The sequence below is a fragment of the Lonchura striata genome, chromosome 4 (genome assembly GCF_046129695.1).
Source record: "Lonchura striata isolate bLonStr1 chromosome 4, bLonStr1.mat, whole genome shotgun sequence".
In the NCBI taxonomy this organism is placed as follows: domain Eukaryota; kingdom Metazoa; phylum Chordata; class Aves; order Passeriformes; family Estrildidae; genus Lonchura; species Lonchura striata.
This window is the reverse complement of record NC_134606.1, coordinates 52,520,926-52,543,676: the sequence shown is the minus strand read 5'-3', so window position 1 is coordinate 52,543,676 and position 22,751 is coordinate 52,520,926. Positions and strand designations below refer to the sequence as shown.

At 40.5% G+C, this 22,751-nt stretch overlaps 1 protein-coding gene across 2 annotated transcripts in view; it reads left to right on the top strand.

Moving 5' to 3' along the window:
* Positions 1 to 10,893: 10,893 nt before the first annotated feature.
* Positions 10,894 to 22,751, top strand: part of GRID2 (glutamate ionotropic receptor delta type subunit 2) — a 680,704-nt gene continuing 668,846 nt past the window's right edge. Inside the window, exon 1 of one of the 2 annotated variants that reach the window (XR_004148251.2) lies at positions 10,894 to 11,947. Coding sequence is in view for 1 of the 2 variants with exons in the window: in XM_021550296.3 (XP_021405971.2) it covers positions 11,860 to 11,947 (88 nt within the window). In the remaining variant the exon portion in view is untranslated. The remainder of the gene's footprint in view (positions 11,948 to 22,751) is intronic. The other variant, XM_021550296.3, reaches the window with a different exon arrangement.

Below are 22,751 nucleotides of genomic sequence, written 5' to 3'. Positions count from 1 at the left end.
TTACATAAGTTTGGATAAAAAAGTCATCCAGAGGAATGGCATTATTGTGATCTGCCCTCACATCCCCCTTAATAAAAAATTTTAGAAGGATATCACATTGCTGCATAGGAAGCTGGTTTTGCTTTCCCTGGATGCTTTTGTGATAAGTCCTTAGAGACTTCTTTTTCTTTCTTTCTTTAAAGGTGACTTTCCAACAAATAGGAGAGATTATTCCCTTATTTCTGCTCCCCTGAGTAGACCCAAAATTTCAGTTCTTACTTCATTCTACTGGAAGTCTGACTTTTTATATAGAAATAGCTCTCATTTTATACCTAGCTTGATAGAAGTCAGAGCTAATTAGTCTCAAGTGCTTAATTCATTACTTGGTTTGTTTTAACTCAGTTTAGCCTGTCAAAGTTTACATTTGGTGACACTGATAACACATTTAATGACTATATTTAAGCACAAGTTCAAACTTGATATACTCTTGCAGAATAATTTTCATTTACAAAGGAGGAACTGCTTGATTTCTCTTCGTAATGAGACTACTTCTGCTTCATATTGTACCTGGTAGTTTCACCCAAAACTCAGGATAGAAGAATCTCTCTGAAAAGGTGTTTATTGAAGTTGCTTATGCTCTGTAATCTACTTAAGTACTTTATTTTTTCTCCACTTAACTTGGACATTCAAAAAGGAGCCATGACAGTTCCTATGGATTATTGATTTTTCTGCTTCATTTTTTTAAGAACAGAGGTAAAAAATGCCACGGGGAACTGATAGACAAATCATATGCCCTTAAATTCCAGTCCTTTAAACTTGTATTTGTGTGTTCAGCTTTCTCTGTATGGGAAAAGTCTCTGATTTGATTGAAACTCTCTGAAGCAGAGAGTGGAGCAGATGTGTTTAGCCTCAATTTAGTTGAGACTTTAACAGATTTGAAAGGGAGTTGGGTAACCAAGTCATGATGCTAACACAAGTTTCTGGATACATCCAGAGTTTTAAACCCCTGAGGTGATTTACTGCTTTCTGCTTTGTGCCAAGATTCACCTGTCAAAAATGTTTTGAATGAGATTTAATGCAATTATTGTTGCCCCCTCATTGGGTTCTTCCTCTCACAGTGTGGAATTTGCTTTGCAAGAGTGACAGTTTAGAGTCTGGGACTGCAGCTCATCAATTAGCTTGGACAGATCAAGGGCCACAATCTCGTTTGCAGACCACTGTCACCTGTCCTTCGCTCCTTACACAATCCCACTGCACTTCCCTGCAATTATTTGAGGACCAATATATTAAAGGGCCAGAACTCCATGGATTTGCATAAATGTCTCACCACATCCATATATACCCAAAAGAAAATAAAAGTGGGGAAAAGCACAGAATTTACAGCAGATCTTTAGTGAATTTGAGCTTACTTAACCTGAATAACTTTTTTATACCGAAGAGAAATATACAATCAGGCCAGATATTCAGGCGAAATGGCTTTCAGCTTTTCAAGTAAGTAGCTCATGTGTCAGTAGAAGTCCATTCAGTCTTGTGCATGTAAGGAGGGTCATAAAACATTTGGTTGCTTATCTACAAGAATAATTTATATGCATTTGAACAATTACTCTACTCGGAGGATTGTCTAACATGGTAATTAGAAGGTGGGTGGTTTTTATAAGGTGCACAAAGTGCTCAGCTTTTTCTTTCAGACCTTGCTTGACATTGGAATTATTTTGTTACAGTGTAACATAGGCAAGCATTCTGTTTATTGAACACCTCCCCTTTTTCCATAGCCAAATGGCAAATGGAAGTAATGAATGTTATGCAACAGTTCACTACTGGTAATATCTTATTTTCTGAAGAATAAAATGAGGCTTTGTAGAGGAACTTAGGAGGCATGAGCATGGCTATACTCTTAATTCCTGGAAGGAAGAAAGTATTAATTACAAATAGTACTTAAACGTCCTGAATTATTGTTCCTGCTTGACACTTCAAAAGAAACTGCAGACTTGAAAGGTAAAGGACAGTGGAATGGGGTGCTTTATCATCCTCACTGGTGAATTTCTTCCCAGTGTTTCACCAGACTGGTAGGTGCTCAGAAACAGCTTCTACTTCATTAGTCACCTAAATGTATATTGGTCATCTGCTTATTTTTTTGTGATTCAAGCTGATGAAAAAAAGGTAGAAGAGAAAACATTAAAGAGGAAAAGAGAAAAAACATTAGAGAACGTGGACAACAGTAATAGTTGGCAAGCTTGTAATGTAAATAGATATTGTAGAATTTTTGTCTGTGTAATGAGGATGATACACGAACATTCACTAGAATCATCCAAAACACATTTTGCAGTCATGCTAATAGGAATTATTCCAATTTATCAGCATGACTTCACTAATGTGAACAAAATGTTTAACCTAGTCAAAACAGAATATGCTAGTTTTGCTTTTCAAAATTCACTTGTTAGTAATTCTAAGCAAATGAAGTAAGCATCCATGAAAAGAAGGTCATAATAGGAAGGTAATTTTACTTTATATTTCCTTTTTTCCCCATATATTGTAGGGCTTTATTAGAATTATATGTTTTCAAAAGCCTATTTGAAATTAGGTCTTTCAGACTGGCTTTCATTGAAATAGTAGCACTTCAGAGCTCTATAGCCTTTCCAGCTCTGTCAGGATGGTTATACAGGGTAAATATTATGTGAAAAGTACTTGCAGAAGCCAGTCCAACTGAGAAAAATAGGTTGTTTATTTTAATTTTAGGTACTGTACAGACAAAGCTGAATTACCTTAAAAATCACCACAAATAATTCATCATGTTATTTAGGTACTTTTTCCCTTGCTATGTCATCAGATCTAATCATTATTTCTTAATTTATGACAGAAATCCTGTGGAATAAGGTGAATGTCAACTATAATGATGCTGTTTGTTATGATAAAAACACAGAGAGAAGGAAATTATGTTTAATGCATCAAAGAAAGAAATTTCAAATAGGTTATTTCAGTTACCTTGATATAATTTGTCTTCTGGGGAGAAGAGAAGGAAGGAAAGGTGAGGGATTAGTACAATAAGTAACAATGTGAAAAGATGCATCATAAAGAATGGCTATATGCTCTTAGATATGGAAACATGTTTTTCTCATTTATGAAGTGAGAATTCTTTGGGAGACTAATAGACATAATAATATCCAATAAGTGATGACCAATTGGTGTCTTCTTGGCCTGGAGAATTTTTTGACTCATCACATAAAAAGTAGTGATTTATATAGTTCTCAAATTTATCAGTCATTGTTTTGTACCTGGGTCTTGATTGGGTTCAGTAAATGCTTTTTTTGTTGGAAAAACCCAGCACCAGTAATTGTACTGGAGAGTAAATCTTAGGCAAGACATAAGATTTATTTTGTACTGATAATTTTCTTTTTTCAAAACTCAGCAGACAGGAAGGACTGCATATCATAGTTCAGATCTTGTATTACAAGAACTTAGCAAATGTTTCTGGTATCCTGGTACTAAAAAACATGTGTAATTTTACAGGTAAAAATATTTTTCTGTTGTGTTGCTGCTTTTTCTTACAAGAGACCAGAGAATGTTCCAATGCATCGGGAGAGAGTGGATAGTTTTGGTGAGGACTTTCCTCTATTGCAACTTGGGAAATTCAAATTCTGCTTCAGATTTTATTACATAGGATCTTAGGAATGTTTGCCTTTTTTATTTCTCTTCTCAACTCTAGTTTTCCTCATGCAATCAGAATGTACTGTATTGTGGTGAGGACTATTTTGCTATGCTTTTCCTGTTGTAACTGCCACAATGAAATCTTAGTCTTGCTAGAACTCTCAATATAACAGTAACATAATATTAATGATTATTACTACAAAAAGATGCAATAGAGAAATATAACTTTGCAGGTGTCATCCTGACTACAGTGTTAAGTAACCAGCAATGTCTTCATTATTTCTCTTTCACAAATAGTTATTCTTGTTAAACCACCAGATTTAACAGGCTTTCTGCTACCTTTTCCAAACAGGTAAAAGAATCTAATGTGTCAGGTTTTCCCCTGCTGCATCTATGGGCTCCCAGAGCAACAGTAATTCTGTTTTCCAATACTACACTTTTCTGATTATCTCTTCCACCACTTGCAGCAGGAAAGACTGAGCTGATTCTGGTCTTGCATTATACAAAGCAAACAGCATGTGGCATTTCTGGTTCAGTGATGACTTCCAACTGGTCTTTCTTTTACTGTCACAGTGGAAACTGCCTCCTCTCTTCTCAGCAGCAGTGAAGGTGTGGAAAGAGACCAGTTAAAGTGGTTCCCTCACAGTTGGCTCTTTCACTCCATGTAATACCCAGAATAGTCAGAGTCCTCCAGCCGTGTGACACTAAAAGGCTAAATGAAGCGCTGCCTGGATCTGAACTGTGACTTCACTGTGCTCTGCTGTCTGTCATCAAAGCTTTCTTACAGATTTCTTTCTACAGTCCCATGTCATGCTCTCAAAGACAGTTTCCCAACCTTCCTGAATTCTCCTCTGTCCACACCCTCTCTAGGGTCTGATGTATTTGGCTTCTCCACTGTGGTGGCTTCTAGCCTGTGCCTAGAATGACCCTAAAGTCATCAATGGGTATTGGGAAAGGAGCTAGGAGTAAGATGCACAGACATGGAACAGAAGACACACCCATGTCCTTGGCCAATTGCTAGGAGTGCTGTCTCTGTACTCTCACTGCTGGCCACGCCTGCCCAGGTTCTCAGACCTGTACAAGCACTTGCTGAAAGTCACTCCACTTCTGCTGCCATTAGAGGATCCACAGGTACAAACTGTACCTGTGTCTGCAGCTGTCAGCATGTTCCCTACTTCTCTTGCTTCCCTTACAGGCTTTCTCCTCCATTTGTGACTTGCTTTTCACCCAGCATAAATGTAAGGTGGCTTTGGCCTTTGTGCCTTTCACACTTCTATAACTCTTGAAGAGAAAGAAAAGAAGGGGCAAAGGGATGATAGCAACAAAAGGCCGTGGCTGTGAAATGTAGAGAATAATAGGAGAAGGAATATTAGGACTGGAATGCCTGCAAGAAAGAAAAGTGAAACTGTGTATTTACCTTACAGAGGTACAGTCAAACATCTTTGAGGGGAACCAGGAAAGACCTGGAGGACAACTGTGCAAAGTGCTGAATAACAAGGAATTTGAGTGAGAGACTGAGGAGGACAGCTAGCTGGGCGATTACAGAGACAGGAAAGATTTTGCATTAGAATTTGACTTAATACTCACTGGGCAGAAGCAGCCAGAGAAGGGAGAATTTATTCTCTGTTTTCCCGCTAACATAGATAAGACTGAAAAGATGCCACATATCCATGTGTCTGAGAGTATCACATTTGCTCTGGTACCAATGAAATTAATAATTTGACACTACTTCTCTTTTGTTTTCTCAAGGATTTTTTTTCTGTTCAGACCATGCCCAATAAATCTTATGTCTCTTAAGCCCTGTGTCCTCCTCTCTACAGCAGCCTAATAGCTTCTAAGCAAGGTAGATCACAGAATGGCTCAGACAACACAGGAGATCTATAACATGAGTTTAAATGGAGACAAAATAAATCTACCTCAGCAGCAGTCCCTGCTAAATCACTTGAAAACACTGGTTGCTCTAAAGGTTGACTTCACTTCATAACCACTTTCTGAGTTTCGTGTAGTGAGGCTAAGGGATAAAACACAAGCACTCAACTAAACTCAACCATATTATAGTTTTTGAAAAAGCAGAAAGCTTTGAAATCCATGCTATGTACTGCATCGATACTCTTTTTTTTCTCAATCCTCCAGCCCAGCAGAATAACTCTTGATTCTGGTTTTATGATGCATTCCTTTGTGGTAAGATATTCAAGGCCACATCATGCACTGTCTGTTGAAACGCAGTAAATATTTAATGTTCTGTTTATTTCTATAATGACCAAATGAAATTACTTTCTATCTATTTACCTATCTGCACATGCACACACTCTCTTGGAGATATACACACATTGACATTTAAACTATGCAGAAACTGAGTGAAGGAAATTGGAAAAAGGATATAATACTTTGCATTTTTAAAAATGAATGTATTAGTCCTCAAACTAGTCCATTAAGTAAAGGCAAGAATATCCCCTTTATTTAAGAGAGATGACAGAGGCCCAGGAGTACATGCTTCACTTCAAGTGTGACAGGACAGATGGAGTCAGTGTCTGGGCCACTATTTAGAATTGGAATGGTCTTATTAACCTGGACCTCTTTCATAATACAGAGAACAACCTAAAAGTTGGCAGTAGGAAAAAGCTTTAATTTAAAGGTTATTTGGCGGTCACTGAAGCAAGTCTATTTCCTAATGGACAGATGTCCACTTAACTAAAGCCCTCCCAGATGACTTCTCGTTTGAAGCTATGCCAGATAAAGCAAAGACTGAGTGAATGTGTCAACTCAAGTAACCTCTTGGAGTGAGCAGCACGCCCCGACAGTCTGGGCACCAGCTCAGTGGCACAGGAACATTTGCTTGTGGCACATGGTCTCTTGGTAGGTCTGTCAGTCAGCTGCTTTATAGCAGCACTTTCAGAATGCAAGTATTTTAAAAAATAAATCACTGCAAGGTGAGGGATATTTGTCAGTTTGTGTTTTAAAAGTGGATGAAACTGTTATTTAGATTGAAATGTTGTTGTCAAATGGAACATGTTGCCCTACATAAATTACAGGTTGGAGGCCCATGGTTGGTTGTTTTACAGTCATGAACTATTTATCTATCCAGCCTTGAGTATACCAAGTTTTAATTGAGGTAACTCTTCTCAGAGCCTACATCATAATAATTACAAAGAGAGAATTAATATTAGTAAATTATTATTTTGCCTCATGTAAATTAGCATATGATCTGGGAATGGTATCCTTATGAGGAGATGCTATGCCCATTGAAATGTCTCTCTACAGGGAACTGCCTGTGCTGCTCTGGTTGCTGAGTCTGCTTGTTATCTTTCTAGAGATGTGGTATTGAAGATGTTACAGGGTTCGGCACTTCATCTATAATGTTACTATTTGGTGACAAATCTGAACCTTCAATATCATCTGAAGAGAGATAAAAAAGACAACAAAGAAATGTGGAGATTGGCAGAATTACTGTTAATTTTCTCATCAGGACTATTCATTTATAAAATGACCCACAAAGACCTCAAGAAAAATCAGAAAATACAGAAAAAATAACAACAAATTATGTTAAAATTTCTTTAATAGAAAACGATCTTAGCAATAGTAGGTGGAGGTCTTTCTCCCATGTTTATATGGCATCAGTAACAGTTTGGATGTGACTGTTGTGTATTTGTCATTAATTATAGTCTCCTGCCATAGATGATCTGTTCTTTTTAATCCCACCCCTTATTACAATAATATTGGACTATATTATGAAAGACAGTGGAATCAATAAGAAGTAAGCAAAAGAAATGTTATTCCTTTTGGCCATTTGACACTGCTGGAATTCACAGAAGGTCACCAAGTTTAATGCTGCTGGATTGTTTTTTTTTTTTTCCCTGTATAATTTATTTTATTTTTAGGCTAACTCTGTGTCCACTAAGATTCATACTATACAAAATAAGGTGACAATGTTAACTGACAGGGGGTGATGGCTTAGTAGGGTCAGGAAGGAATTTGTCCTATTCCCTTTCCCACTCTGGACAGTGCAGAACAGTCAGATGTGTGTATACTTCTTGGGTAGGTTTTTTTCTATGAATTAATAACTTCTGGGTCTTCATGGAAAAAGGTGTTGGAGCACATGGGCTGGTGAATTAACCCAAGGTGTAATGATTTTATCTCATTAAACATTTTTTTAAGTTTAGGCAATACACTTGGACAGAAAATATCAAATTCTGGTGTGCAAAAGATCTGTTCAGCGTTCATGTATGAGAAAAGTAATACTTCCTATGGAATTTAGGACCATAATTGTAAGGCTTAGCTGTTCTGTTTATCTCCCAAAACTGAAGGTTGTAAGTGTGCCTGTCTTATCAGTAATTTAATTTCTTCAAATACCGGAAGGATCTCCTGGGACTTAGAACTAAACAAATGAAAAGTTGACCTCTGCATGGTCAAAGCTGCTTGTATAGCCAAAGAGATGGGAAAGGGGTGTTATATTATCAAAAATAAGGCTTTAGATGACTGAAAAGCAGGTGAAACTTTTGGTTTTAGCTCTCTCCTCTGTAGACACACACTCAGGTCCCGGGCTGGCTTCTTTGAGTCAGCAGTGGGTGTGAGGCAACAAACTTTACACACATTTCCCCTCACTGCCTCTGTTTTATAAGAACATCCTCTCTTTGCTGCTCCTCCAGGGACTGCATTAATGTGCAGCACTGTAACAGCTGATCAGTGGAAACAAGCTAGAAACACACTGGAGTCAGGCTACTGGAAAAAAGACAACCACTCCCTGTTAGTAGAAACCAGGGCTGGTTGCTGGTGGCACTTCTCCCACGGAGGCCAGCAGTGGAGCTGGAGTGACGCTGATGGAACTGAGGGTGTTTGGGAGGGAGGCTGTAGTGAAGGAAGACTGGCATGGCTGAAAACTGTGGGACTTCACCTTCCACAGTGCCCAAGGTAGCTGTCACTGAAGCCCTGAGCACAGGGCTTATGGCTTTTTAGAGGCCTGGATGTGCCCATTATTTTTTAGGATATTTTCACAGTATTGGTAACTCCTCGATTTTGAAAGGCTTTCTTTTCCCTAGCTTTAACTTTTGGCAATTTTTTTTGTATTTGAATAGAAAAAGACAACTTCAATATTTTTATGATACTTGGAACTAACCACATAGCACAAGATAATTTTTCACTCTGTTTAAATGGGTGACATCAGTTTTTGTTTTTAATGAGTCTTAAAGAGAATGGAAGTGAAAATTACTTTATCTCTGTGGTGGATGTATATTAAGTCAACAATGTGTTCACTATTTAAAGTAATGGTATTTGAATTTATTTTTTAAATTTACTTCAGTCTCTTTCAGATTTTCACATGATGTTCTTTACCACTGGAATTATTATTTTGCACTCCATTAAAAAAAAAAAAAAAATTAGTTAGATGGTGTTTGTGAGCTATAAACTCTTGGCTGTCTCTTGTATTCTATGTGTCTACAGACTTTTGCAAAAAATTCCATTTAGTGTGGCCAGTTCAGGGTACTATATGCTTTAAAGAGTCAGTAAGGATATCTGCTTCCTAGATAAGGCCTCAAATTCTTAGTAATATCTAAACTGAGGATTAAAAAGTTATAATTTTCCAAAGATTTCCATTACCTTTCCTATTCTGCCTACTGTGCATTGTACATTATTAAAGAATACTGCTCTGACGTGCCCCCCAAAGAAGTGAATTAACATTTCTTGTGAGCTCTCTTTTTTGTGAAGAAGTAATAATGACTCAAGCAGCTCCAAAAGTTTCTCAGATGAATTGGAATTTTTTACTTGTAAAATTAATGTCCATTACATTCACTGATACTGTGCATAAACTGTCATTTGTAAGGAAAAAACCACACTTTTTTACTGTTTGCCCTAATTGATAACACATCTGTGACTTGTACAGATGATAGGGGAAAATGCAGCATGTGAGTGGAATAATTTGTGAGACTTTAGCTTCACACTGCTCATCTATTGTTCTCTTCACATACCTTTTGTCTCTAAAGAAATTCTAGTTGTGATTTTTTTCAGCTCTTAGAAGAGAGGGAGTCCATTCTAACCTGTGAAAAGATGAGCCCTGACTTGTGCTTTGGATTGGGCTTAAAGCATTTTGAGTGCTACTATTTGTAGAGAAGTTCTCACCTGCCAAGGTGGATCTAAACAAAGTCAAAATTGCTGCTGGTGCTTTTTCTTAATGTTGGATACATTGGTTTGGCTTGTTTTCATTTTTCTTTTGGTAGAGTTAATTATCTTGCCATTGGTTTAGCTTAGCTTTTCTTGAAAAGCTTATTTCTCCCTCTTGAACTAAATCCTTAAATTTTATAGGCATACAACTGTTTTTGCCAGCCAGTCCCACAGCTGAAAGAAGACATATCCAAGTCAGGAGAAAGAGGAGACATATATAAGTTGGGTATGATTAACTTAGAAGTTATAACTAAGAAGATGCCTTCAAAAGAGGCCCCTTCTGAAGAAAATGGGTTGATCAACTTGTCATTTGTCACCTACCAGGACTTATCAATGGTTCATGTGAGTTTAGGATATAACTACTATGTTCTGAGCAATTCTTTGATTTCTGCTTCCTGTCTCTAGTGGGACTAGAAAAATCAAAGTCAGAAGAAAGTGTATTAAGACATAAAGTGGGGATTTAGACTGTTTTATGGGAACGTACTTAACCTCTTTGTACAATTCTCTGTCTGTGTAATGGGGATAACATATTTAAACTACAGCACGAGAAGTCTGAGGATTAATTGGTTAATGAATTCGTAGAACCCTGAGCATGAAAAGTGTGCTCAAAATGTTTCCTATAGAAATTTCTCCATTACTTAAAGAGAGAGGAAGAAAAAAGCTAATTCATTGCTTTAAGGAGCTGTGCAAAATTCCATCAAGAACATAGATAATTAAAGTAATATTAATAGATTTTTAGGTCTTCATTTTCCCCCAGAGGCCAGGTGTCCCTGATTTTTTTTTTCCTTTTCCCCTTCAAGTGATGTCCCTGACTCAGTTGTCAAAGACTGAGAAGCAGAGGTGCCCATCTAGCTTTGAACTTGATCCCCACAGTGGAGTTACAAGGTTAAATAAATGGGATGTTTTTTTTTATTATTTTAAATTTAACATAATACTTGAAAAAGATTTTCCCCCCCCTCCCCCAAAGTATTTTTAGGCTGTATGCACTCTTGCCTATGTCTGCTCCTTAGTCCCAGCTGAAGATTTCAAGGGAGATGGAGGGCTCTATATTGTTTCTCCCTTGTATTGCAGATAGGGGGAGGAGGTGGTTATTAGAGAGAAGCGCTCTCACTTGCTCGTTCTCTCTGTTTCTCCCTCTCTGCCTGATAGCACTTATCTCTCGCTCTCTCTCCTTCTCCTAGGTGATCCATTTCTAGGCAACGTGCTAGCTGGTGCTGGAGCTGCCAGCTCTCTCTGCATCCCACCAGCAAAGCAAGATCCAAAAGCAACCTGCAGACCATCATCTGCTTTCCTCTGCCTCGCTCCGGGTACTCCTCCTCCCGCTCCTGCCCTGTCCAACCACCACCTTGCGCGACAGAGACAGCACGCTGGGCTCCATTGGCAGATTTATTTTATTTTTCCTCCAGTTGTGGGAAGCGATTTTTCTAAGCGAAGGGTGGGGGGAAATCTCTGCATTACTATCTGCATTACCTTGAAGTTCACTTTGTTTTTTGGCCTCCGGGGGGGCTTTTCCTGCAGGAATCTGGCTGCCGGGAGCGGGATCGCCTGCTCCCTCGGTCGCCCGCTCCTCCCACCTCGCTGAAGGCGAGCTATTTGCTGCGGGCTCCTGGGGCTTCTCTGGACAAGAGGGTTTGTGGGTGTCTGCTCGTGTGTGCGTGTCTGATCGTGTGTGTGCGTGTGTGTCTGTGTGTGTGAGCCTGTGCGTGGTGTGGGTTGGAAGTTGCTGTGCGGCAGCGGGACCGAGCGGATCCCTGGACCCGGCGGAAGGATGGGGATTGTCTGACCAGCAGAGGCGTCTGCTGCCCGCGGCGGCGCCCGGGCTGGATGGATTTGCTGCCGGCGCTCCCAGCAATTCTGGTGCTGCCCGGGAGCCCCGCGAAGTGACGAGTGGTTTCGCCGAGGAGAAAAGCGCTCGGAGCCCCGGGCTCGCTCTCTGACCAGCCGCGGCTCTGCGCCAGCCACCGGGATTTACACGCTGCTCCGGCTGCACCTCAAACTCCTGGGCTTCCTGCGCTGCACTGTCCGCGGCAGCACCGGTTAGCGAAGAGATCTGTTGTTATAAAGCCTGGACCTCCGGAGGAGATGGAAGTTTTCTCCCTCATCCTGGTCGTGTCCGTCTGTTGGACTCGAACCTGGAAAGCGGCGATTGCAGATTCAATCATTCATATCGGTAAGGGGGTGCTGCGCCTGCTGGTGCTGCAGGACACTTTTCCAGCTCTCCTTTGCAACCTTCCTTCTCTTGGAAGGCTTTCCCCGCTCCCCTCGCAACACCCACTCTCTTTAATCGTTTGCTTGCTTGCTTTTTTTTGTTGTTTAGTCCTCTCTTATAATTGCTTTCTACCAGGACCTCAGGCGTCCTCTTTTTCCCCTACAGCGCTGTGTAAAGGTTTCTTGGCGGTGGGGTATGTGCGTGCTTTAGACCTTGAGGTTTTGATGAAGCTGATGATGGGGCCGCCCAGGGCTCGGGCACTTCCCCGGTTCCTGCCCGCCGCCCCTCAGCTCCAGCCTGCCTTCCGTCTGCCCCGGCTCGCCCTCGGCCGAGGGACACCCCACGCCTCCCCGTGATCCTCACACCACGGTGACAGCCAGGCAAAGCCCCCACCCCCCACACTTTTCCCTCCTTCACACCCCCCACCCCGCCTTCCTCTCCTGCGGCGGAACAGGTGGTTTGGCTCGGCAACGTGAGCACTTCCCCTACCGCGGGCGGGCAGGGAGGCCGCGGGGGGCTCCGGCCGTCCGGCACCCCCTTCCCGGCCGGCACCCCGTCGGCCCCATCTGCGCCTCCCGGGAAGGGCAGCGGTCTCCCCTCCGCCCCGGGGGCTGGGGGGCAGCTCGGGTTGATGCCGATGCACGGCGCTGCCCGCACTCCCCGTTATCCCGAGCCATCTCCGGCACGGCAGCCCTCTCTCTCGGTGGGAGCATCCCTGGGCAGCGCCGGGCCGCGCTGCCGAGCGGTGCTCGGTCCCTGCGATGGCGAGAGCGGGCGGCCCCCCTGCGCCGGCCAGGGCTGCTCGGGGAGGGAGCGGAGCGGAGACGGGGAGAGGAGGGCGCTTCCCCCGCGGCCGCTCGCCCATCTGCAGGCACCGCACGCAGGTGGAGCGGGGGCGGGCGGGCGGCCGGCGCCGCGCTGCCCCGGGGAAGGTGCATTTCGGGGCAGGGTCCCGCCGGGGCTTTGGGGAGGTTCCTGGGGCGGTGCCGGCCCCGGCTGCGGGGCAGCTGCCGCTCTCCTCGGTGTTCGCTTTATAAATATGTCTGCCGGTGCTTGTCGCGGGGATCCGTAGCGGGTTTCTGTGGACGGGGAAGCGGAGAGAGCGTTTGGAAAGCGCGGCCGTAAGGAGCTTTCCCGCAGGACTGATTCTGGGGCAGCGGTGCGCCAGTCCTCCGTGTAGCTGTCCCTGAGCCACCGCTCCCCTTAGGTACCGTAACTTTACAGGGGTCATTCCTTTTGGCTGTGTGAGACTGGAGCAGCTAATTTGCACGGGGAGGTAGCGCTCTATGCCCTCCTTTTAAAGGGAGAAGGACTTTTAAAATTCTTCCCAGTTGCAGACTCTCAAAGAGACACTAGGAGACAGTTACGTCTTAGGGTTTCTTTCTTAAGAGCTTGTAACAAACGGTTACATCCTAGGATTTGGGGGGAAATTTTGACTGTGTAGCATGTGAGGAGTTTCTTTGCGATCCACTGTCGCCCATCCTCCTGGCTAAAGCAGCGCTGCTGGGCAAGCCGTGTGCCTTTGCACTACCGTCAGGGGAGACGACAGCTTTTCTCCCCTTGTCTTGATGAAAATTTATTTGGTTTGCTTGTTTTATATGATAAATGCAACACATTTTGGGGTTTTTTTTAATAATGCTGTCAGTGATTGGATACATCAACACAGTAAATCCTCATTGAAAAAAAAATCCCAACAACCCAAACGAGCAGAACCGAAGCAGTTGCTTCTCACACAATTTGTCTTGAGAGACAATTAGTACAGCTGACAAGGGGATTAGTTCTTTTTATAGACTGGTTTATGCTGCCATGAAAATGGCAAACTATATAAGTGGTACACAGAGGTTTACATCTACTAAAATTAATATTCTGAAAATAAATTATCTGAAATCAGAACTGTTCTAACAGTGAATGAGTACACAGCTAAATATTCCAAGTTGTATAGCTGAGTTGTACAGATGAAAATTTGGCCTCAGGTAACACCACTGTATTTTGTGGCCTGATCTTCTGACCCCTTTTTGCTTTCTTCCACTTGTATAAAAGAAATTTATGTATAAAATATTTAGACATAATTAATAAACTGTATTTATTTAAATGAATGAGAAAAAGCTGTAGCAGAGTACTCTACGAAGAAATCAACAACAGTAGAACTCACAAAGCCAAAGAAAAAACTGAAATGCTCAGTTCAGGGGAAAAGAAATACTAGTTCTGACGCCTGAGGCAGCAGACAGAATAAATGCATTATCTCTTTTTCGTTCTGCAGTGCTAATATATTCAAGTGGAAAATATTTTCCCATGTTTGAGAGGGGCAGATGGTCATAAGAAATAACATGTTACCTGTGCAAACCCTTTTCCTAATAGTACATACGTTTTTCAATATAATGCACAAACTCTCTTGCTTGCCTATGTTTCATTTTATGTGTTTCCTGTAAAAGGATGCTTTCTGTCTCAAGTATTTTATCAGTCCTCTCTTAGAAAATGGCAAAAAAAAGTTATAATTTAGTGAGTAGACATTAACAACTTGATGATGTCAGTGACTGGTATCTGTGATAATGCCTTTTCATATTTCTATCTTCTGTGTACAGATTCTGCTTTTGATCTCTAAGGTTTGTTCATATGTACATGTGCTCATTTAAAAAGAAAGGTTTTCCTGTATCATATTTTAAACATCAGTAAAGCTGCTTATAGTCTGTATGTTTCTGCTGCCCTGCTATTATAAATAGGAACTGGCAGTTCAGAAAGACTACATTAAGTACTTTTGTGAAAATGGTGAAATGAATCTACTCCACTATAATTTTCCTTACCCTTATATAAAAAAGAAAGGGGCAGGGTTACCATGTCAAAACTGTGCAATCCTGTATTATGCTGCTTCTCTCAGCCCATGCATTGATTGAGTAATTTCATCAGTGCCACATTACTTGATTGCTTAGAAGTTTCCTAATGATCTGTATGCTGTAGGAAGAATCTGAGAGTCGTGAGTGGAATGGTAATGATTCTGTGTTTTATGAGGCTATTCAAAAAGTCGCTCTGATTTATGTAGCTCGAAAGCTCCCAAGTCTTTGAGATTATCCACGCTGCCTGATATTTCCTTCATACATCAGTTGTCCCACACTCCTCACTCCCTAAACAGGAGTTTAGAACAGTGTTTTAATTAAGCAGGGATTACGTGGCAGTCCTTGTCAACCATGCAATTTGTGTATGCTCTGTATCTTCTACTGCTGTATCTTCTATTTTGTATTTTGTGCTCATTATTTTTCCTTGGTGCTCACATAATAATACATTTGTGCATGCTTATGGATTTCCTATTGTGCCTATAGAAACACATAGGCAGATATAAGTGTATTAGATGCTGCAAAATCACCTAGGGCAGCAGGCACATAGTGTGGTACAAAAGTTTTGCTGAAAAAAAATACTCTACAGTATTTTTGAAGGCTAATCTAGTTCAACCTCCCTGATTATCTCAAGTTGGTTTTTATATTTATCAGTTACTTTAGTCATACACAGTCAACTGTGTACTGCCCTTGGCTTTTATATTTTTAACAGAAATTTCATAAACATATATAGATATGTATTGTATATGCTTATACATATAATTATACATCTGGTTTTAATATATTTATAGATACCATTTTTTCTTCTTGAGAGAGAAAATCAGTCTTGCCCTTACCTTACTCTTCTCAGCTTTTAGACATTGTAGGCCAGGGCTGCTGCATTCCTTGTGTTGGACAAGTTCCCAGCATTGCTGGGTCCTGAGTTTTGGCTCACACCTTTAAGCTCTTCTGTACCATGGTTAATAATATCAAGGCAATTCCAGCATGGGGTCCATTGTTTGTTTCTTCTCTTGATGTTAAAGGTAACTAAAACAAATTTTTTTTTCTGTAAAGGAAAGGGATTCTTCTTGTTTGGTGGGATGCCTGTCTCATTTTTTCTTATAAGCTGATGTGCTACAGTGCAGCTGGGGTTATGTTGTGAATTGGTAATAGGAATTTAATTTGCTGTGCTATTGGTGAAGCCTCATTAGGAGGTCTGTAGTGTACACCACTAACTGTTCATTACAGTACTCTCACATACATTTGTAAAGCACAAGAGAAGCAAGCAAAACAGATTTATTAAAAACAAATAAATCTCTATGTGCCTGTAGTGTCAGCAGGGGTGCACTCAGGCCCCTGTTGTCCCTGGTCTAGGATGTGAAAGGGTTACTTGCTTATTTTAAACACATGTCTGAGTGAGGACCTGGAACCCGGTGTGCTGGGGCTGAGCAGCCAGGAGGCTATGTTAGTAAACATGTTCTCCTGAAATGCTTGGCCTGCATGACAAACTCTCTGTTTCTGTGTGCCTTATTTCTGAAACACTTTCCCAGGTGCTTCAATTGGTGGCAGCGCTTCAGTCCCTGTGATGTGTGTTAGTTACTCTGTACCTCAAGAGGGATGACTTTTTACACCACAAATTAGGGCTTGCCATCATCCAAAGGCATTTTGCCATTAGGTGTCACTGCTTTCTGGAGTGTTTCTTAGTCATCATCAGGGCCTGATCCAGAGTCTGTCATAATCCAGGTGAGTTGCCTAGTTGACTTGAGAAGATTTTAAACTGAGCCTGTGGATTGCTGACTGCAGCAGGCAGCTCCTTTTCATGTTCTTAAATAACTCTTGGTGTTATATCAGGTTCTTTGTCCTTGATAAAGGCAGAGTAAAAAAAAAAAAAATTAAACCATCCGTTCTCAAGTGGTGCCCTAACAAATGTCTGACAAGGCAATCACTGCTGCTGCTCTGTGCTTTCACATGACTACTTATGGATGCACTGAGCCTTTATTCTCACAATGCCATCTTTGAAAAAACACACTGGAGAAAAATCTTTCAAGACTGTGACTACATAAACCTACCAACTAAGGTTCATTTAACTTAATGAACAAAGGCATTAAGTATGGTTCTCTTCCACTCCCTAGCCCTGGAAAGCAAGTGGTATTGGCAAGAGATGACTTCTGTAAGCCATTAGGTTACTCCCTAGGTATAGACTTGAACTTACATCATTTTCTTCCATTTGATATATAGCTATCTATAATCTGCCATGACAGGCTGGTTTTGGCTGAAATTTATTGGAAACTTTTGAGTTTTGAGTTGAGGTTTGTATTTTTACTCTTTGTTGCTGCTACTCCACCGCTTGATTTTTTTTTTTTTTTCAGCAGAGAAAAAAATGGTTTTGAAAACAGTTTATGTGAAAAAGTAGTTCTATTTGGTTATAATTTTCTAATAAATTTTCTTAATTACCTAGGTTATATATGAGAACATGGTAACACTCTTTCCCCTTCACATACAAACATATTTTTTTTTATATCTTCAGTGTTTAAAAACTTACTAGGCACAGATACTTACCATTGATGTTTGGACTTACGAGTGACCAATAAGAAAAGGAAATAATATTCTAATATTTTGAGCAATTATAAGAAAGTGATCAAACTTTGAGAACATGTTTTGCACATCTATTATGATACATGATGGTCTGTGCCAAAGAATGATTTCAGGTAATACATTAGTAATGAGGCAAATTCAGTTACCTTTCTGCATCTGCAAATTTCGTTGTCACTTTTTTTTTTCTTTTTTTCAGTTAGATTTGAATTCCAGAAGAAGTCAGTTATTATCTAAGATGGTGAAATTTTGAAGAAAATACTGATTTCAGATTCAGGCTTGGTTTGAATGTCAAAGCAGCTCCACACCTGTGAATCCTGTAGACCTTACAGTCCAGTTCATGGCTTTGCTCCTGCTCACACCCATCTATGGGAGCCCCAGATACAGTTTGTGCTACCTAGAAACACCAAGAGATAGGTATGACTGTCACAGCCCAAGAGCAAAGCACAGCAGGCAGGTTGCTGACACACTGACAGAGTGGCTGGGAGCTGCTCATCACAGCTCATGTTTCTTTGAGGTGTTTTGTACCCCAGGCTTGCAGTGTAGCCACTGCCTTCCTACAGGACTTCCTGCACACAGATGCACTTCCTCTCCTTCTGTGGTGTTATATCATCTTCCTGCACCATGTGTTATATCCATGAGGAAGCAGTTGCTGTCCTGTCGCTAGCAGTAGTTACCAAAATGAGCTACCTTGGCCTTTTTTTGAGTAATGTTGACCATGGCTTCCTTGCTTATCTAGGATTATCTACCTTTTCATTGTATTGAAAAGGTGCACTACTGAGGGGGTGCAGTGCCACATGTGGCATGTGTGCTAAATGCATGCTGGATAAGTTTGCTGGAGTGCTGGTTAATCCATCCTCAACATCAGGTAAGGAATGCCTGGGCAAAGCCTCCTGGGCACAGCTTTTAGCTGGCTTGTGCATTTGAAGCAGTACATGGAGACAAGGAAGTGCTGTTGTCACCCATTACAGAGGCAGAATATAGTTTTGTATTCTGGTCATAGTAATTTAAACTTCTAGACAGAAATGGAAGCATTTAGAGAAGGAGTAAGTGAGGAAAAGTTGTATTTCTTACTGTATCTCTCTGGATTTCCCAGGGGCACCATCAGGACAGTTTCCTCTTCTATTCTTCTATACAAGTGTGAGGCTTTGGTTTCTGGTTGTCATTGGCCAAGCAGTTGTGAGAGCTGATGGAACAAGGGAAAGATTCTCGTGTGTCTGCAACCACTATAATTAATAAAGGCTTAGGTGACTGGGCAAGTCATAAGTCCTCTGTAACAGGGAGGACATAGGCTGAAATTGAAGGTTAGTAAATGAAATGTACTGGTGTTTGGATAACAGTTCTGAAATCTGGCAAGGGAGCACGTTTGATGTTGTGCAGTGCTGTAATTTTGTAAGGTTCAGAATTTATGTCCTAGTTTCAGTGATAATATACTTAGTTCAGAGAAGGAGGTATTTTGTGTTCTGTATCATACCACAGAGTGCACTTCAGCTGGAGAGACGTCTTCCTTCTTTGGTCTGGGACTCACCACAAAAGCTCAAGGAAGGGATATTCTGAGAGCTGTAAGTGCTGCGTTAAATTAGAAAAAAAACCCAAACAAACAAGAAAATCACTCATAAAAAGTGACACTTACTTAATGAGAAAGGATAATAGAGTAACTACATCATTATTAAAGTTATGGTGGAACAGGTGGTACAGACTATTACTCTAGTTTTGTCAACTTCAAACTGGATTTGTAAGATCAGGGTTAGATGTAGATTTCTATTATACACATTAGTTGTGGAATGATGGGGCAGTAGGGTAGAAAAGATGAAAGGGAAAAAGTTTCTTGAAAGTTGTGCTGGGTTTATGTGACAAGCTCTGTACTCAAGAGGAAATTGCAAAAGAAAATGAGTAAAAATGCAAGGAGGGGAAGAAATTAAGATATCAAAGGCAAAAGCCACTAGTTCTGTTTGTTTCTATTTCTCTGGGAGCTGTATAATGTTCCTGTAAATGCTATGCTCAATGGAAAAGTCCTGAACCAGAAAGGGAGAAAAATGTCAGGATACAGAATTTAAATGAGGAGTTATATGTGTATTTTAATGTATTGTATAACATTCTCTGCTGAAATGCTAATTATTCCTAATTGTTATATTTGCTTTACCATGAATAAAATATCACATATCTAATAAAATATGCCATGAAAATAACTTTAAAATTCCTCTTGGAGCCTTTAATGCAGATTTAAAGGATTTAATACATTATTTTTTTCATTGCTTTTTAAAACATTAACTTTCTGTAATCAGTTGGATTGCTAAGGCCAGTATCTAGTGAACCTAAAAATAATTGCTTGTTTTGCAGAACAATTTTTTGTTAGTCCAACCATATCTTTCTCAGAGGCTTAAATCAAGTTGGTGATTTCATTATAATAATTCATTTGTGATAAATCAAAATCAAATAGCACTGCTCCAGTGCTGTGGAAAGGAGCTCCGGATGAGAGCTCTGGAAAGAGCAGAGGATAACAGAACAGCAGACCTGAATGCCAGGCTTGAATTTGCTGTGGCAAATTTTAACCTAGTCAGATATATCAATTTTGCAAACCCATTTTTAAATGGAGCAATGTAACTTTGCACAAGGTGGTCTTCCCTGCCTTGGGATACCAACTCCAGACCTGTGTTTGGGACCCAAACCCAATGATAGACTTGCTTTGGTTTTAAAGCATGCAGGAACTCATCTCAGTCAAGCTCAGGCTCCTGAGCCTTTGGGATATTTTGGAGATTCATTTGTATTTCTCAGGTGCCAAGACACTGCTGCAGGGTTATCTCACTGATTACAATCAGTATTAAAACTTGTCTGGCTGGGCTGACAGCATACAGTGGGGGTATCACCAGACACAACATTATTAAACAAGGATGTTTCTTTTTGTGTATCCTTTGCCTTCTTGCAGTATTTATAGTGCTCAACTTAAACATTTGAGAAATGTTTTAAAACCATTTCATGTACTAGAGGGTTGTCAAAGGGAAGAAGATAGTAGAAAATACAGAGTTCTTGCTCAGTGAAGCCACTGTAGAGTAGTGGCAGTGTGTGGCCAGGGCACAGTGTGGACTTGCATTGTTAAATGCAAGTGAAAGTGATTGATAGCTATTTTAGGTCATACTGCATACATTAATTGCTCTCTTTCACTGTTTCTATTAGTTTCTTTCTCTGTCATATTCTAGGCTCATGGCAAGAAATTATGATGATCACTGTGTCTGTGCTCTTAAATATTTGCTTTTAATGTCCAGTAAGGAAAAAGTTAAACACACCATAACACATATCTCTTATTTGGATAAAACTGTTTTTTTCTCTAGAAATTTCTCTGGAATAATACTTATTTGACCTCTTGAGGTCAAATACACCTCGAAAAGTTGGTTATAATTCTTAAAGGTAGTCTTCCTTCAGCTTTCCTCTTTGTGAATAAATATGCTGAAGTAGTATTGAAGTATATCTACTAATGCATTTTCTATAAATACCTCTAAACATTTACTATTCTGGAGCTATTCTAGCTTCATGCTACAGGCTGATAGTAAGCACTGGGGTATGTATTGATATAATACATACAATATATAAATGCAATGCATAAATACACACTTTTTCATTCATCAGAAGGACTATGTTTATTGAAAATACTTGACTGGATTTTTCTTTAATTTGGGGTGGCATTAGTTTCCACCCTAAGTAACAACATGAAGATTTGGGAGGCTTTTTGCTTGCAGGCAGGGAGCCATAACATGAAGACAAGTCATGAAGTGGCACCCCACCATGCTGGAAACTGTACAAATATGAAATAAAAAGGCTGTCAGGGAATTTGAAGCTGAAGTGAAAGAGAGGGCTTGGATCTCTCTGCAGCTCACTTTGTACACCTGGAGACTCATGTGTCTTTTGAGAGGCAGATTCACTCCTTCAAGTTTGTGAATGATCACTTTGGGTACAAAGGGATGAAAGCAACTAGAAATGTCTACAGGGATGTCCTGTCAGGGCAGATGCTGCATGGCTGATATCAAAAGTTCCTCATCTGGGGCTGTCAGGGGAAAGAGCTGACAAGAAATGAAGGGCAGCAATGTGTTTATAATTATATGTTATTGCCAGTAACATTGATTAAGTTGGCCAAATAGAAGCAATCATTACCTCATCAGCTGCCACCATGCTACTCTCTGGGTTTACCTAGTACAGGAAGTAATGTCTGTGCACACTCTCACTCTCTGTCTCAGACAAATATTTCATAGTACAGTTCTGGAAGACTAGGTAAGAAGAAAACACCCCTTTTTTTGGAAAGTGGAACAATATATGTTGCAAAATTCCCTAGTTTTTCTCCTTTTTAAAAAGATTTATTTAAAAATAGTCAGTGATTCTGAAAGTATCTGCAGCCTCCTTTGGTAGTTTCATGAAGTTTTTGTATTGCTGGGGAAATATTATTGAAAGAGTCTAGAGAAATTATTATCTAGCTCCTCAAAGTAGCTCTCCTGTTCTGGAATTGGATTTCATCCCAGAGATATATGAAAAATGCTCATTTACTTGAAAAAGTTCTCCCATTTTTGACAGTGTTGCAAAGAGCATAGAGTCTGTTAAAAAAAATGGCTGAAGGCAGTGGGCAGGAAAAAAACTTGTTCTCTGCCACAGAGCTGCTCTGGGAGCAGGACTGCTGTGGGGAGTGTTATGGTGATGCTTTCTATGTGGGAACTTTGGAAAACAATTGGAGGGGGCTGTGTTTAGCAGTGGTGGGAGTTGGCTGGATGGTGAAGGGGTGCAGGAAATGTTTGAAGGGATTAGCATGAGTGATGGGTAGTGCAGGATACCTTCACAGCAGGAAATGTTATGTGGTTTGGAGACTGGGCTTTATATTCAGGACAGGCCTTGTAGGGGAGGTGTATGTCTAAGCATATGAGAAAAGTTGGGAAATCCAGAGGAGCAAGGGAGTGAATTGGCAAAAATATGCAAATGATGTTTTGTGAACAATATAGCTGAAAGGTAATATTAAGTTTTAAAGAAAATAAATTACAGATTAGAGAATAGGATTGTTTCTCCCTGTCTAGCCTCTGTAGTTTTACCATAAAACATTTGATTTGTGTGATAGAACTTTTTTTTTTTTTGGGGGGGGGGGTTTTCTTCAGCCAATAATTGTACCTGGTTACTTGGCAGAGAAGTGAGATCCATTTTACATTTGCATTGTTTAATACCATTGTACACAGATGCAGACAATGAGCACTGAAGTGTCAGCTTCCACTCCTCTCAGGGTTATTCTGAGTGTACTGTACATTCCTGTGTCTTGACACTATCATTTTCTTTTCTAGGCTGGTCTGTACCATGCCTCCTTTCAAACTCAGCTTCTGTGGCTGGTGAGTAGGAGG